Source organism: Melozone crissalis, unplaced genomic scaffold (assembly GCF_028551555.1).
Source record: "Melozone crissalis strain CALT ecotype California unplaced genomic scaffold, PUWL_Pcris_2 ptg000016l_1, whole genome shotgun sequence".
Classification (NCBI taxonomy): Eukaryota; Metazoa; Chordata; class Aves; order Passeriformes; family Passerellidae; genus Melozone; species Melozone crissalis.
In genome coordinates, this window is record NW_026535794.1 from 20,772,783 (window position 1) to 20,791,356 (window position 18,574).

Below are 18,574 nucleotides of genomic sequence, written 5' to 3' on the forward strand. Positions count from 1 at the left end.
AGGTGCTGGGGGAATTTCATGGAACACTTTATTTATGACCTGATGAGCATTATCCAGGTATAAATGAAACCTTTCTGTTCATATATTTCAACATTTTAAAAAGCACAGAAGTGTCTATTACTTACCTGAGGAATAAGATGTAGCAATGCATCTCCAGAAAGGGTTCCAACAGCCAAACCGACAAACAGCTGTAAAATGAGTGTATAGATTTCTTGACAGGAGTTAAATAAAATGAGAGTTGTACCAAACATAGATCCAATAGTAATAAGTAAAACAGCAACAGTGCTGTAACCATATTCTGTAGGGGAAAACAAATGAAACAAAACAAGGGCACCTTTATTAATCCAATATTTGTATTTGAGTATTTTTTAATATTTGTAATTGTTGTTTTTGAGGATATGTTTTCATACCTCTGTACAAGCACTCAGGAGAAGTGATTCATTGTGACACTATCTGACTTCAGCTGGGATTGAGTTAATTTTCCTAGTACCTGGTACAGTGCAGTGTTTTGGATGCAGGATGAGAATAATGTTGACAGCACACTGATGTTTTGGTTGTTGCTAAGCTGTGCTTACCCTGAGTCAAGGACTTTTCAGTGTCTCATGCTCTGACAGTGAGGAGATGCACAAGAATCTGGGGAGGTGGGGGGGGAACACCTCTGGGACAGCTGCACAAACTGGCCACAGTGATGTTCCACATCACAGAACATCCACACCCAGTGTAGAAACTGTGAGGAATTGGCCTGGAGGGGCTGATTGCTGCCCAGGGGTGAGCTGGGCATCAGTCAGCAGAGGGTAAGCAATTGTGTTGCACATCACTTGTTTATCTTGGGGTTTATTTCCCTCTCTCTTTTTTTGTTTTCTTTTGTAATCTTCCTTTCCATTACTAATTGCAGTAGTAGGAGGAGTAGCATAAATTGCATATTTTACTTTATCTCAATTATTAAACGGATGACAGCTCAACTGATGGGTTTTACTTTTGTCCAGTTCTCCTCTCCAGTCCCTGTGGAGGGAGGCAGTGAAGGGTGGGTGAGTGGCTGCTTCATATTGAGTATCTGCCTGGGGTTAAGCCACAACAGCCACATAGATTTTTCTAGTGAAGTACGAACAGATGACAGAATTAGAAACCCAGAAAACATTCATTTTTTCAGACTTTACATGTAATAGTCTGGTACTTCCAAATTTCAGACCTTAAGAGCTAAACAGAGTGTGGCTATGCAAATCAGAGTCACTCAGAGCAGCACAGTGAACTCTGCTATGCATTTGCTTCCTCTATTAAAAGATTTATGCTTGAGATTCTATGTTCTCACACGCCACACCTGTGTATTTTTACAGTCAACACCAGGTTTTTAACCAAATAATTTTCTGCAAACAAACAAAGGCCTAAAATCTCAAATAAATGTAGTGATCTAATTTAGGTTCTAAGCACAAACATTTTGGTCCAAATTATATTTAAAAATCTGGTGTGGAACTACATCCCTTCACTTAATACACCAGGACCACCAGTCTATTTTTCCCAGATTACTGGGATGTTTTTGAATGTTAGTTTTATAATCTCAGAGTTACATGCTGCTCACATCTCCAACCTTTTGCAGAACATGAATCCAAGTTAATTTCTATGGAAGTCTTATAATGGGAGGTAAAACACTGATAAGAAACATACATAAAGGAATTAATTCCAAAATATTTTAAACTGTCACTTAACGTTTCAAATTTCAATAGCACTGCAATTGCTTAGCACCTCATAAAATCAGACAGCTCATTTCACAGACTGCACATCCAAATACAAGAGTATAGTAGATATATACGGAATGTCAGGCCCTTGGTGACTTAGCCAAAACAGCACAGCCCATCAGTAAAATTAGAGTTCACAGTAAGACTAATGAGCCTATGCTCAGGCCACTGGGTCGCTCGTAGGTCAAACATGGAGTTCTTTATCTGTACCAAGACAGCAGAAGTGTCCCTGTGGTCATGGAAACCTTCCTTTGTCAAAAAGCACAGGGAAAGGGCTGCAGAAAGGGCTCTTATTAATTCCATTCTGCACTTGAATAGTTCAATTTTTCTCATCTCTCACCTTTATGAGATCAGTAAAATGTCATTGATTGGGCTGATGGCTTTAGACTTGGAAGAATACCACTTAACAGTGAATTTTTTATGAACCTTGATGTGACCTGGGTAAGTTCCTTTCTTTTCTTTCTTTGTCCCTCGATTCCTGATCTAAAAAAATGGTCATATCTGTGTAGCACAGAAGAGATCAAAGCAGTAAAGACTGCAATGTGTTCAGGTAATGAGCAGAGATATAAGATAAGAAAGAAGGACTGCTGCCTATTGCAGACCCATAATGATTCTTCCTATTCTGTATGTCTCTACTATAACAATTCTTGGGATATCCATGAGTATTCTCCCATGCTTTTTACTTCTGGGATATTCACATGTGTCCTTTCATGCTTTTTAATTCATGTGCTGATCCATAAGGATCACTGGGCAGCAGGATGTGGGGAAAATTTACTAGACCCAAAAAGATCCAGTCATCTAAAGCTGACCATGTAGATATTAGAATAAAGGTATCAAAGACATTGATTTGTAGCCTAAAAAGTGCTCCTGTAGATGCAGGCAATTATGGTTAGATGTCTGTTCCTTTTTGGTCATTCCCGACTCCCAAATTCCCCAGCAAAATTAATTTCTGTTATTACACCAGCACACCTTGATTTGTAACCCAGATATTATTGGCTTAAAGTGAAAAAAAAAATCCAGAAAACACATTAGGAAGCCCTATATCTGATTCAGCTGACCCTGAATCTGAGTCATCTCACATTCAGATTTTTCTTTTATAAGGTGGATTAAGGACTGAATACAGGAGAAGTGGAATCCATGGAACAGATGGGGCAGAAAACACTGGAAGCAGAGGCATGTGAGGGCTACAACTGCAACTAGAAACAACCTAATTATACCCTCAGTCAGTTCTTGTTCCAGCTCTATCACACAGTCCTGCTGCCCTGTTACTGTTTTTCTGGATGTTTTTCTTACCCCAATAGTATCCTCAAAGCTCCTCTGCTATAAAATATTACAGGCTGAAACACCAGTAGCATTCCTGCACAACTTATCTATATCAAGGTTTTGCCACATCGTGGTATAAATTGCCAGCTAATGTAACTTTGAAGCTTTATGTAAGAGCAATGCAATGATTACAACCTGGTGCAAATTTCACAATATAAGCCCTTACTGCCCAGCAATCCATAGATGAGGACCTGTTATTGCCTACCTGCTGGCAATATCAAGCAGTCCTCTAACAAATGAAGAAAATAAAGCTTAAAACCTTACATGTGGAAATAGAATTTCAAATAGTATAAAATTTAGACTATTGAATCTCCTCACTTCTCAATATAATATATAATACTATTATCTGACATGTATGCTATTAAATGGTAGAATGCATAAATTACAGATGGCATAAATCCCATGTTTTGGATTATTAATGAGTGAAAAGTCTCCAGAAGTCCTTGCACCCCTTTATCTGAATTTAAATAAAAATTTATTAATAAGAACATAACTTACTTTCCATAGTTGTTGGTGGAAGCTTTGTCTGTTTGAAATCAGGAAGCTGACATGAACAACTTAAAAGCTGTTGAATGATAGCTGGACTGATTTGCTTGAAGCGGTCCTTAGAAATGGAGGAAGAACTGTTTTTCAAAAATATCTTCACAAGTTCATTGGCAGAGAAACAAACCTTTGGAGGAAAGTATGCATGGTTACTAAACATGTTGCATATACCTGCATTTAATTTTGAGGTTAAATACAGAATCTTAGAAGAACACAGGGCACTCCAGCCCTAGAAGAAACCTGCTATATATCTATACTCTTTCTTGCTTAAATTAGTTTAATTACTTCAATTACTTTACTTCTTTTCTGTGTAAAATCGATACTAGTATATTTCAGAAAGATCAGAATCTTTAGGATAAACCTGCTCAATTTTTATTGAAGTCACTTAATGTCATTAAGATCTTACAAAATAATATCTAACAATATCTCTCAATATTTTATTGTTATGTGTGCTAAGAAAAAAGTTTCAATGCTCATACAAACCATATTCTTAGCTATTCTTGTGAAACTACATTATTTGCAGTAATAGTGCTACTAATATAAGATACTGCCCACATTAAAGCAATACTGAAATTCGTCCTTGTACTGGATCTTCAGTAAGATATGGAAATAAATTAGCTTTTTAAATTCAATATATGAGGGCATGTCAGCAAACTAGATGTTACATAGTCTAATATTGGTCTAACGATTGCTTAATAATTGTATTATTACAGGTACTTCCAAATTCCAACTACTTTTTTGTTCTTGCTTAGAGCATCTCTTTGTCAAAAGAAAAATTTTTGCATGGAAACATTTATATTTCAAGAATTGTCATGAAGACATTTTGTGTGTTCTGCTCCAGGATGAAATTTCCAGTAAAAACACGAGCAGTTAACACAAGAAAAGTTCTAGTGGAAATTTCTGTAAACACTTTTAAACAGAAGAACTCCAGATCAAATATGTTATCTTACTTAACAAATATATTATTTTATTAATAATCTTCATTTCTTAATCTCATCTGATGAGCTGTGATTCAATATTTAAAACCCAAAAATTTTCTTTCATTTAAATTGTTCTGCATCTGAGACTCGAGGTATTCCTAAATATTCTTTATCTCATTACTGAAGCCTAACCTTCTTTTGAAGTTAAGTATAATTACCTTTAAATAACCCAGATAAAATCCAACAGATTCCTGCTATTGCTTATCCATTAGTGAAGTAAAATATGCCTTATGGTTCACTTTCACTAAGAAACGAAATTAATTGAACACTGATATGTTTTTTCTGAAAACCACACTCAAGTCTTCAGGATAATGGGTGATCTTGTCACCTGGACTGAGTGTGTTCTGCCTTCAGGCCAAAGGAGAGCATGAAGACAATTCAGGAGCTACCATATCGGAAGAGGCCTTAATTTTGCCTGTTCTAGGCAGTGATATTGGCTCTAGAACTAGGGAGCACTGACATCTGGTATCAAGTTGGAAGACGAGGATTTTGGCTGGTCATGAGCAGCATTGCTGACCAGTCAGAGCAGGGATTATATTATTTATTATTTAACACCTTCGCCAACAACTGAGTGATGGAACAGAGTGCACCAGATGGCATTCGCAGGTGAAACTCAACTGGGGCTGCTAGTCAGAATGCTGATGGGTGTGGCTGCTGTTTAGAGGGACCTTACAGGACAAAAAATGGGCTGGCCAGCCCTTAGGGAAGATCAGCCAAGACAAACTTATTGTGCTTCACACAGAATAACTCCATGCATCAATGGAGGCTAGGGAAACTGGCCAGAAGGAAGGCAGGTTTCCAGAAAAAGCCCTTGGGGTGGCTCCTGACAGGAAACTTGAACATGAGCCACCAGTGTGCCCTTGTGGCAGTGACCACTAACTGCACACTGGCTGCACTAGCAAGAGCAGAGCCAGCAGGCACTGGAGAAAGAATCTTGCCCACCTCTCAGGACATGGGAGCCCACATCTGGACTATGTCCAGCCAATAACCAGCAGTGCAAAACACTGGCAAATTGAGGGAAGTCCATGGAGGGCCACCAAGATGGCTAGGAACTGCAGCACATGATGTGCCAGGAGAGGCTGAGGGACCTGGGTTTGCTCAGTTTGGGAACAGGAAGGTTGGTTGGCATTTAAGTCTTCAACTGTCTAAGGTGATTAGAGGGAAGAGATAACCAGAATCTTTTCAGTGAAAGAATGAGAGGTGAAAGGTATTAGTTGCAGCAATAAAAAACTCCAACATGCTATAATAAATAAGGCCATCAAGATGAAGGCAAGAAACCACTGGTACAGATTTCTCAAAGACTATAAACTCTGTTTTTGGAGACATTCACCATTCAACCGTACATGGCTCTGTGAAATCTGATCTGAATTTGAAATTGGCTCTTTTTTGAAAAGTACAATAGACAAGATGAGGTCCGGGATTACTGCGAACCTAAATTTTAATGCGAATTTATTATCAAGAATTTTCAATGAGAATTTATTACCACGAATTTTCAATGAAAAGCAAAATATCAATTGTAAAAATAAATTGTCCACCCCTACATAAAAATAGTGTCTATTTAGTAAAATTTTCTTGTAAGATGCGGGGCATGAGAATTTGCATCTTTTCTAGATGAAAGTCCCAGCCTTTGAAGCTTTTTAACATAAGGAGGCAGAGAACTGTCTCCAATAGAAAAGCAACTATGTGTGTATCATCCTGGAGGATGATAACAAAGAAATAAGCACATCGATTTTGCATATTTTCATGTGAAAAACTGGATGGATGGACGGATGGACAGATGGATGAATGGACGGACGGATGGACAGGTGGATGGATGCATGGATGGATGGATGGATGGATGGATGGATGATTTGGGTTTCCAAATTCCATGTTTGTTTAATGAGGAAGAATAAATGAATACATAGATGTGACATAGTTTACCGGAATGTAAGATCATTTATCATATTAGATTATTTATCATTTACTTTTTTTATAGACATTTGTAATTGTAGAGACAATAATGACTTCAAAAGAAAGAAGTGACCCTTTTTTTTTGGTAATGTTTCAAATAATTATTCCTATATAAAAATTAAATTACAGATCTTAAAGCAGTTAGCAAACACAAGCCAAGTCAATGTCCTGTATGTAGCAGAATCAGCTACTAATGAAGCACAATGGCTATCATAGCTGCAGAAAAACTATCAGGAGACAAAATTAACAACACTGCAGTGAAACATGAAGTGTTCTAATGGAATATGTAAAGGAAAATAGGCATAGCTAAAAAGAACATAAATGGAAAAAAAACCCTTAGAAACTAGGAATTAATACAGAAGAGAAATTATCTTCTGTCCAGATGTTTCTTTGTGATTTTTTTATGTATACAGAACAGTTGACTCCTAAGACTCAGATAATGTCCCTGCACACTTATCCTTTGAGTTAGTCAGTTTTAGAAGTTCAAGAACTCAAAAAACTGAGCTTTAAAAATACTTCAGTTGCTGAAGAATTTTACTTCTCTTACAGATAGGATCACTACTGATTTCTGTCCTTCATAATTTAAAATTCATATGAAACACATTTAAAATGACCTTAGTTCAGGATTATTTTGAGACCCCATTAAAACCCCATCATCATGCTGATCAGCATGATCCTTTCTTGTGGTCAGCTGCAAAGAAATAAACGTATTGATAGAGTATGCATTTCAAATGCAATATAATTACAGAGATAAATATCTATCAGAATAGCATTTAACCAGATGAAATTTGTCTCAGCTCTCCGTCCTAAAATGACCACACAGAAAAAGTCAATTTCACTCATGAAATGACTTCACAGAAAAAGTCAACATCACTCAGTTCTCCTAAATCGAAAAGAAACATTGCCACTGAGTTAATATAAATGATGAAGGGTTGAAAACAATAGAAAAGTGTTCTTTGAAGAATATATTTCAAATGTATACATCAAAATATATACCAATTATATGCTTTGGAGTCTCCTTTTTTGTCTGTGGAATGATACCCCGTCTAAAGGATGGAAGTCAGTTACCGTCTTGATCATTGCCATAAACAAAATTTATTTATTTTCAGATTTTTAGGATAAGGATAAAATCACCTGAAATAAGCCAGTGTCCTTCAAAGTTCTCAGAGAAGATACTTTGGAGTACCTAAGGCTCTGTTTTACAGTCTTTATACTTTCTAAGGAAGACTTCTGGATTCCATAAATGGCTATGAAAAGAGTTTGGAAATGTCCAGTCTTCAATTTACAGAAGCCTTTTAAAAGCAACTTACAGATAAACTTTAACTGAATTTGTTTTTCTTAGTGCAAAACAATCCCTCTTTCTACCAGGTCACTTAAGGCATCCTAGAAACTCTGTAACATAAAACCACAAGAAATCTCTAATAACTGTAAGAAAACATCAAAGCCATGTTAATCCAATCCTCTGAGTCTTGAAGAAATACCTGATTCCAGGTAACACTAACCTGTTAGTCCCTCCCAGTGACTTTAATTGCACATTCAACATCCACAAAGTTTTTTTCCCAATTAATATTTAAACAAATATAGCTATATAAATATATATTTTCATCCATATCTAAATGCCTTTTTGAAACTAATACATTTTAAACTAAACTAAACCTCAGACATATTGCATGGTTTGCAAATCAATTTATTTTCTGTCTGTGAAATTCTGTCACCAACATTATAATAACATAAAAATAAATTAACCTGGTCCCAATCTGTGTTCCTTTCACGATCTTCAAAATAGCCTTTCAGATAGTCTCCTTTTGTATGGTTTCCTTTGACTGGAGTATTTCTTCTTCCAGTATCTCTGATTGCCACACTGTAACGTCTTCTTTTGTGACTGTGAAATTGTCCATTTACAGTGCAGGTCTTTTTGACTCTAAGCACATTGAGTAGTTGTTCTAGTTCTAGTAATTGATTAGAGAACAGATATGTTACCATAGGAAAATGCACACTTAAAAGACAAAATATTTAAAAGGTAGTATTTTTTCTTTCTGTTTGTTACAACATTGATTCAATTCCTCATTTTAATACTCTTTTCTCTGTTTGGTACTAGAGGCAATTTCTGCTTAACAACCCTGGAAGTTCCAGACACTCAGATCCTCAGCCTTTCCCTCTTTACATGTCGCACTCAGATATGACTGGCAGGCAAGTCATCTTTCATTTATTCAGCATCTCTGACAAAGTTATCTAGTAATTGTTAAATAACTTCACTGTTCTTAAAATTTTCCTGTGTAAATGGAACTCCACACTAAGTTGCCACAGCCAGGTATTTGGATCAGGAAACACATCCTCCATAGGGTGTCCTGAAATCAATTTTCAGGATGCTGTGCTGTCCTTGCACTTCAGGAACACAGCACAGGACAGTGAATTTTTTTTCTCTCCTTTGGTTAACTGGGAAGATGCCTGCTCACAGTACTGAAACAGGAAGGAGAGAGCCAGGATCCCTAATCCAAATCTGAGATCATGCACAGATGTACCTCATGACACACCTGGGGTGCAATGGGTGCTTCTGCTGATGGAATGCCCAGTTATTTGAGAGGCAGGCTCTATCCTATCTTCCTTATCACCTTCCTTCACCCCTGCACTTTCAAATGAAGCCATAGTGATAATTCCTGTAAACCTTAATTTGTCTATTAAAAAGTGGTCCACAAATTAATTTTAAAGACATTTAGATTAATGGGAATGTTTCCACATGATAATCCTTTATTTTTTAATCTTGTTACTCAGAAAATGTAAATAGTGTAGTCTTAATGGTAAATCTCACAAAAAAGTTTCTGATAGGATGTTTCACTACTTTCTTTTGGCTACTTAAACAAACAGATCTGAATGGAGCTGTATTTGCAGGTATATTTGTTTTCTAAATACAGTAACATCTAATTTTCTTTTTCTATGCTTCCAAATTCTTACTCTTTCCTGAAATTACTATTAAGAATTTAAATAAATTTGAAGGAACAGTATAATGAGCTTAGACATAAAATAGAGTTACTCTGTAACAAACTTAAGAATATTGTAAGAATATAATAATATTATTATTAAGAATATTAATAAAAATATTAAGAACATTTTCTGTTTTTCTGAATGACATCCTAACTCCACCAAGCATACAGTCCTGCTGTTATCTTCACTGGGGCCATATTTCACCATACATAGCTATTTAGCAGCACTGGGCTGAGATGGCTCTATCCATTCTTGTGAGAATTATTTTACAAGATCTGGCTGGGCAATTTTAAAGGAAGGGCTTTGCTGCCAAACCAGTGTTTGTAAATGCAATCCATAAGCCCCAGTTTGGGCCTAAGGATTATTACTTTTTTTTGTATTTATTTCTGTGATTCAATGTACCTCTGTGTAACCTATGAATGTTAAAAATGTCTTTACCTATGCTCAATTCAATTTTTTAATCTGTTTTAACCCATACTTAATGTAACTTATAAAAAGTGCTCTGAAAAGCTTGTAAACTGTTGCTGTTAGCAGTTGCCACAAAAAAAGAAAAGTTGATGTCTTATAACAACCTTCTAAATCCATACCAGGCCTCTGAATTGATGGTGTAGCTTCTTAAGCTGCCAAGTAGGCACAACCTTTTACAGAAATTAATAGCTGCTGCTGCTACTGCTGCTGAGAGCTTGGCATTTGTTTAGTTTTGTTTCAGGTTTTTTGTTTTGTTATTTTTGGACCTGTTAGAGCACTCCTATACTTCTATTTATTTATGGTTAAGTAGCGTTTCTGATATGTCCAGCAATAAATTTTCCTGAAGAAATGAACTTTGCATACTCCAGCTTACCTGTCACTTGGAGCTCAGTGGTACTATTTAGAGAACTGAAAATATATTTTATAAAGAATTCTGGGGAAGGCAAACTTGCTTTCCCCATACAGACTCCTTGGAGAGCCAGAGTAAGGATTAAAGCAGCCAGGCGGGGAAGAGTGTTTTCATCAGCACCATCTCTGTCCATTATATCAGCATTTTTCTCCAGAGTGCTCACATCAACACACTGAAATCAGGAGAAAACAGCATGAATACAGTCCTGCTAACCTCCATTTAAATAATCAAAGTGACAGGAGGAGAAACTGTGGAGAACAATTTTATAGACAGCCAGAGTAGAAAAAACTGTAATTGCCAGCAGGACAGCTAATCAAAGGACATTTAAAGGAGAACAGGCATAGAATTAAAAATCTTGAACATTTACTCAGTGTCTAATGGGGGAAAAGTACAGTTCCTCATTCAGGTTATTTTTGCTCAGTGTTATTTTCCTGCTGTTTCTATTGTTCCAAGTGTCCTACTCAATTACATCTACATCTACTTTTAGAAAGTGGAAGAAAGGGGATGAATTTTTGTTAAGGCATGAGAAATTGGCTCAAATAATACAGACTGTAACTCTTCATCTCAAACTTCAGAAAGAATTCTTTTAATATTTTTATTTCCTGACCTATTTAATGGAAACAATAATTTTTAATGGATTAATTATCTGGGGACAATATGGAAAGATATAATTTTGCTGATATGAGTTTCCTGCTGGGTGACCAAATGAAAACAGTAGTCAGTTGTATACAACCATGTTTGTGGAGGTCTGCAAACTCTCTCAGTTGCCTGGAAATTTATCCCCCTTTTCATATTTTCTTCCCTTTTTTTCTTTCTTGTTTATTTTCACTGCAAATAGTTGGGTTTGAATGAAACAACAACAAAGATAAAAAATAATTAATTAATTTTTTTTCAAACTAATATTAGCAAAATTAAAAAGTCAGCTAGATGAGCCAGTACAGTAGTCATTTATTTCATCCATACTCATCTCTCCTTATGTAGACCATAAACACTTCAGAGAGGAGGCTGCCATTTCTTTTCCTGCTCATTCACTATACATTAAAGTTTTCACAACCCAAAACTTAATCTCTCATTTCAAACAAGACATTAGGTGCTATGACTAAAGAAGAGAATATTTTCTGTGAAACCAAAAGAGCCACTAAAAATGCTTTTCTTCTATGACTACCCTGCACCATTGGCCCTTTTCCACAACTCAAGTGTTGTGATTCCAAGTCTTATGCTATTATGTTTTGTGTACCTTTCATAAAAGAAAATTCTTTTCCCTCAATTCAGTGAATGAAGTCTCAGTTACTGGACAGGCTTGACAAGTGATTATACTGCCAGCATAAACAAACAGAACCCTCAGTAAAGCATTTTATGGGCTGTTATTCTATCTGGACATTTCAAATACCCACCAATGCCTCTTTACAGTTGCTCAGATACCATTGGAGTCCTTGGAAATCAGCACGTTCACCAAGACTCAGAACCAAAAGTACTGGTAAATGAATAATTTATGGTGGGAAATGACCACACAAAGACAGAGAGAGGAACTGGAGGCCCTCAACATTCTGGACACAGCCAGGTCTCCTACTCATCTTCTGTTTGTGCAGAAAACCCTACTACAGCATGCTGTAAATTAAAATCTAATGAAATGAAAAAATTGACCTTTGTATAAACCAAATTTAACTCAATACATTGAACAGATCTAAGGAGCTGTAAACAGGAGGTCAACCTGTACTTTAGGAGTTATCTAATCTGGCTAAAACCTGTTTTAGTGCCCATTACAAGGAAAAGTTTCTTCTTTGACTTTGAACTCCACAATATTATTCTATTATTTTATAGATCCTATTTGAAAAAAGGAATTCCAAACAGCAGTGAGAAAACTTACAGCATGTTCCCTGAATTAGAAATTATGATCTTAGCTGAAATCCTCATTATGCTTTTTTTTTTAAATTTAAGCTTATCTTTAACAATCTTTCTGCGATGCATATCCATACTTGTAGATAATTAGTCACAAACGTGTTTCTACTGAAGGAAGCCATCATATCTTTGGACAGATTCCTCATTCCGTCCAGCTTTGGATAGACATGGAAGTGTAGAACCTGGCAGGGATTTCATCACAGCAAAATAATTCATTGTTTCTCCTATATCAGCCAGTAATGGATCTGTTCTACTTCATACCATTGAAATGTTTCAACTTTGAACTCTATAATATTATTCTATTATTTTATAGATCCTATTTGAGATAAGGATCTCAAATAGATCCTTATAGATAGATCTATGTCAAATAGATCTCATAGATCACTGGTAGTGTATCTATGCTAAGAAATATTAGAAATTAGTAAGTATTTTCTGTACTTGGAGCCAAGTGCAAGATATTGCATCTACACAGCTGTGCTCTTTTCCATCTGCCCTAAGCAGAGCAACTGCATCTAAATTACCCATTAGGAATGGTCCCTAAAGTGCAGTATTTCACCAACCATGTGGAAGTGGCACATGCCAGAAACAACTCAAAGAAAAGCATTAAGCAGCACAGCCAACACAATCCCAGTGTTCAGCCTGTGCTTGGACACTTCCACCTACCAGTCTTCTGGCACTGGCATAGTCTCTGTACTAGCATAAAGGTATCACACCTGTAATAAAGATGAAGTTATTTTTACATATGTTTTCTTTACCTGGTTTTCAGAAGTTTTAAAATGTTGCCTTACTGCAGCTAAAATATCTTCAGTTTCATTCCGTGAAAAATAATAACAGTCTTCATCATGTCTTAAACTAAGCATACTCTGTAGGTAAAATTTGTAATCCTTATCATTCAAACTGAATTCTGAAGAACACATATCTCTACGATGAAGAATGTAGTAGAGAAGAATAAGAGAAATTCTCTCAAATACTTCTTCACTGAGATGATCTTCTAAATCTCCTCCAGCTATCAGTAACAAAGCATCTGGTTCAAGGCACTGTGAAGAAATAAAAATAAATGGAAATTCAACTCAAGTGACAGCCTGCCAGGCATCTGCAAATACAGATAGGAAGGACAATGGGAGAATACAAGTTCTATATTTAAGGGATCGAACCCAAAACTTCACAAATACAGGCTGATGGAGTGGCAGGAGGAGGGTGTAGGTAATTCTTCAGAGTCCTATGGCTGCAAGATCACACCATGGGGTTTTTACCAGAGCCCCTTTAATTTTTAAGGAAAGTGAAGTGTCCTAGAGATGGCACTTTGAGCAACCTGGTCTATTGGGAGGTGTCCCTACTCATGGTAGGGGGTACAGAACTACATGATCTTTAATGTCCCTTCAAAGTCAAACCATTCTATGATTCTATTCTGTAATTCTATGATTTAGACTCCCTACAATTAGGAATAATTCTGATCAATCATTGTAGAGAGCAAAAAACTTCCACTGGCTTCAGCAGATTATACTTCTGGTTACAAATATATTAGATAAGGGCTAGGCCTATTCATATTTTCATCTGTGCATTCTATATGTGTTTACATGATAAGATAAAAACAGTTGCTGAACTGTAGTTAATTGAGGCTATGTAAACAGAAGTTATACCATATTCAATGCACTGCTGAGAGACATAATTGAGCCTGTAATCACACAGCTATTTTTATGTTTCTCAATGAATTCTGTTACCGGCAACAATGAGATCCAGTGCAGAGAGCCAGCACAAGGTCTTAACCCCATTTAGTCCTTCAAATGCATTTCAAGAGGGACTGAAATTACATATTCACCCTGTGCAGGCTTTACATCTGAGCACAGATTTTAATAAGTGTAAAATTGTAAGCAATCATAGCCAAATTAACTATTTATATACATAAATAAACTAGATTACAGTATGGTTCACTGTGTCCTCTCCAGCCTTCATTGCTTATTAAGGTCTTTAACTTTTCCTAATGCAGTCTCTGAGAATTACTCTTTTGACTAGGAGGAGTCTATTTTCTTTTCTGTCCCAACGACCTCAAGTCAGTCAACCAGCCTTTATGAACACTCAGTAGTAATACAATAAACATATGGCATGAAGTGGAAGATTTTCAAAGAATTCTGTAAGATTTTAAAACCCACCGAGGATAAATTGCAATCAGTGAGTCCATTGTTTGTTCTTGCAGGGAAGATGACTGAAAAGAAAATTGCCAATCAGAATGAAGCACATGCATTGTAAAAGATGCAGCTACTCCATAGTATATGGGTAGCCCATGGTGAGTGACCCTTGAAGTGATATTAAGAGAATATAAAGTGGTTGGTCATTAGGTTTGGTTTTTTCATTTGTTTTTTAGTTTGGGGGGGTTTTGCTGCTACTAATATTTTTACAGGAATAACCATCTGTCCCTGATTTAGAAAAGCTAAACAAAAAAGAAGCCCAGAACTTTGGCACTGAAATCTGAGTTTCTTTTCTTTAAGTGGCCAGAAGTTTAAAAAAAACCCAAACAACTTGTTTACCAATGCAAGAAATATATGACTTCTGTTTGCTTAGGAGATAAAGAAATGTCAGATGCCATCCAACAGCTGCCAGCCCCTGCCCAAAGAGTCTTAGGACCACTATATAACAAGAAACCAGAAGAGGGTCTAAAGAAAGGATTAAACTTCACTACTTTTAAAAGCCCATTAGAGATATCATAAAAACAAAAATTAAAAAAATCTGAAAACAAAGTCATGTGGTATAAACCAGTCCTGGATTTAGAAGGGAAATTGAATCTGAAATGAATTAGCAATTCCCAACAAGTATGAGGAAGAAAATACAAGGTGGGACATTCTGTTTCAAATTTTGATGTACTTGAAGGGTAGTGCTTCTTGCACAGTTTTTGCTATCTTGGTTTACCAAATCTTGTTAAATCATCATGGAAGATTTCAGCACAGTACCAAGTGCGCACCATGTGACTGAAAATGCCATGTCTCTCTCAAGGATCTCCTACAGAAAACCACGTGCCTCTGGTGCTGGCACAGAAACACTGACAGTGCAGGATGCATGCAGTGTGTCAGACTCAGATGACACTGAGGAATACTGAAAATGGTGAAAGTCCTCAAAGTCTTCCTATAGAAAATTTCCAAGATGAAGCCTGAACAGAGTAGCAGTACTGAACAAAGTAAGCCTCAGCTAAGTTTCCCTTCGATTTTGTGCATCCAAGGACACCAACAAGCTCTCCAGAAATGCATCACAAATACCAGAAAAAACCATGCCACTAGAGAAGAAAAACAAAAGGGCGATCAAAAACTTAGTCCCCTATTTTGTGTAGTTTGGGAGGACTATATAGCCATGTTTATTATGTTAATTTTCAGTCTGGGCATGTATCTGATGCATATTCATTGCCCATGAGTGAATAATCTCCTTCATAAAAAATTATGCATTTAGGTAATGACAGGCACCTACAATATTTATGTATGAAATTTCACATTTGGGTTCATATGAAAAATTGGAGCATTTTTAGAAAGGGTCAATAAAGTGAGCAGCTGTCTACTGCACAGCATAAAAAGATTCTCACTTCATTGGCTTGGCAGATTGCTGAAAACAGCACCTTGTAAAAACATTCACCTTTCAGACCATCTTCCTAAGTGTGGTATAAAGTGACACTGCTGTATGTAGGTCACTGAGCAGTGCCAGAGCCAGAGTAATGAAAGCCAAGGCTGGCCAAGCCCTTTGTCGTCCCTTTTAGCCGAGTTGCTCAGTAACACTGTCCCTGTCCTTTCTTCATTGAATCAGGACTGAGTTCTGAAAATATTCTCAAGTAGACAGCCAATCCCTCTGTGCAACTGTACCCTGGACTACTTCCAGTTTCAATTTGGATTTGTAGATTCATTGTTCTGCCTTTCATTTTCCTTGACCTGAACTGCTTACAAAACCCTCCCCTTAATCTTGAATATTTCAGTGAAGTAGCACATAAATCTGAGACAATCCTGTCTGGGTTTTATTTTTATGAAGTAAAATCCAGAACGACAACAAAAAAAGTGGCAGAACTGGTCCCCAGGGTTTACCTATGTCTTTCCATGGTGGAAATCCTGTGCCCCAAATTCAAGCTTATACTTTTATTGTTATACAAGGTATCAGCAGAAAAACTTTTGCTGGAAAACAAACACTTGGGAACTTTAAAAGGACTGCCTGTCGTGTTTGGAATATCTCTTCATGAGCTCAAAGCATAAATAATAATTATTCAAAATGAACCAAAGCAGGGACAAATTTTTTTTGCTGCAAAAAGTTTTTTACATGTTTAGGTATCATATTCAGGACAGTATACTCAAACAAATGTTAGAACTCACTGATGATCCTGTAAAGATATCCCTCATTAATTGAAGCACTAACCAGATTACAATCCTCTTGCATGCCATAAATCCGCTGTGGGCATTCAGCTCTCTCCAGTAACATTTTGACCAGTTCTCGTGAGTGGTTCATGTGGAGCTCAGTGTTTTCAGCTGAGAGAACGCGTAAAACTTCCACCAGAGAGCCTCTGCTGGGAGGATTGCTGCCATCCTGCCCATGCTCTTCCCCAGGCTGTCCTTCAGCAATGAGCACGCTGAATATGAAAGCAGAACATACCACCCCAAGAGCTGGATGCTTGGTCAGAAAACACATCTCCTCTTCCTGCAGTGCGTGATCGGCACTGTGTGTTGGATTGCTGTTTGCGCCGCACAGCTTAAACTGCAAACCTGAAGAATCTGAATGGTAAAGGGGAAAAAAACCCCAACCCTTTAATTAGTGTGAATGCAATATGTTCGAAAGGATTTATTAATTGGTCAGCTAAGCTGATTTGCAATGACAAGCTGTTTTTGAACAACAGGGAGCCTGTAAGGACTTTACAGCACAGAACAGCAGGAAACTAAGACAACTATGGCCTCAAAACTTCTTTAGAATTACCAATAAGAGGTTGTCTCAAAGTGCCCTTCCCACTTCTTAAAAATAAAGTCTATGGCTTTCATTTTGGTGTTATGTTATTGCATTCTCTACTAATTCTTTTCAGTAAGAATAGAAAAATACCATGGCTTTTGCTTTCATTTCATCATGAAAACAGGTTTTTAGTCACAAAAATAGCTGTAAATAAATATTGCTAGTCTAATACTATTATGAATGTGCAGTAATTACGTTACATAGCAATAATATAAAGCAGGTTATATTGTCAAAACACTTTACCAACATCACTAAACTCCAGCTATACTTCACAAAGAAAGAAGGAACAGGATGTACTTAAAAATTAGTGATCGCTACTCAGACAGAAGTATTACAAAGCTGAGGTTATAATTTCACTCAAAGAACTCTGAATAAACAAGACAAACAAGCTTAACTTGTTAACTTTAGGTGCAAAAGACATTTTGTACTATAAATCTCTCTTCTTCACAATCCTTCCTAATAAACCACTCCTTCTGCTTTCACAGTAATCTATCTCGATATCAAAGCACAAGAAATATAAAATAGTTTCACTTCTGTTTTCCTCAGAAGTTTTGATTTTATTGATGGGCAGTGACATACATATTCAGATAGTAAAGTACGTGTTAAACAGCCACATATATGTTCATCTCCTTTGAACTGCAATATGATACACATCTTATTTTAAAGGAAACTTTGTAACAAAGTATTTAAAATTGAAAAAGAACTGCTGAATTCAAACGGGCATTTAGTCCAAAAAAAGTTAATATGCTTTTAGATATTAGGAAATCTTTTGGTGTTTAGATATATTTTAGTGTTAGGAATATGTATCATTGTTATGAGGATATTATGAGCATTTATTTCTAAATGTTATTTTCTTACCTTCTGAAGGGAAAAAGAATGCTCGAGTATCTAGCTTTGTGGCCTTCTGAATCCTCAGAAGTATTTAGCTGCTGGAAGTCCAATGTTTTTAAAATTCCTTGATGGTGCTCTGGAAGCTGGAGAGGATTAGTTTATTGCTGCCTTGAAAAGTTTTCAGTTGCTATGGAGAGAGCTGCCCTTAAGGTAACAATGGAGGTGGATAGGAATTAGTACACGTTCTTCTTGTACTTCCAAGTTCTAAGCATTGCATTATTGAATTTATTTCACATTTTCTAGTAGTTATCTTTTTATGTAAGCAGTCTATTTTAGAAGTACAAGATGTATAAAATCTACTAAAGTAGGTATTTCTTTATGATGGATAATATATGCAAGCAGTCATAACTGTTCTCTGTGTTACTAAATTATTTGATCAATACTACAACAAACCTTAATTTTGTTTTTTCAATAAAATATTACTACTTTTAAAA

The 18,574-nt window shown here is 36.4% G+C and overlaps 1 protein-coding gene across 5 annotated transcripts in view; it reads right to left on the reverse strand.

Annotated features, from left to right (window-relative positions):
• The window catches only part of SLC39A12 (solute carrier family 39 member 12), a 34,256-nt gene extending 16,057 nt beyond the window's left edge, over positions 1-18,199 (reverse strand). For 3 of the 5 annotated variants that reach the window (XM_054273632.1, XM_054273631.1, XM_054273630.1), the window contains exons 1-7: positions 18,108-18,199; positions 16,668-17,020; positions 13,043-13,324; positions 10,353-10,560; positions 8,276-8,478; positions 3,555-3,726; positions 126-298 (exon numbers count right to left, since the gene is read on the reverse strand). In XM_054273632.1, coding sequence (XP_054129607.1) covers positions 126-298; positions 3,555-3,726; positions 8,276-8,478; positions 10,353-10,560; positions 13,043-13,324; positions 16,668-16,937 — 1,308 coding nt within the window. In that variant the 5' untranslated portion in view covers positions 16,938-17,020; positions 18,108-18,199. The other 2 variants (XM_054273634.1, XM_054273635.1) reach the window with 2 other exon arrangements.
• Positions 18,200-18,574: the final 375 nt, after the last annotated feature.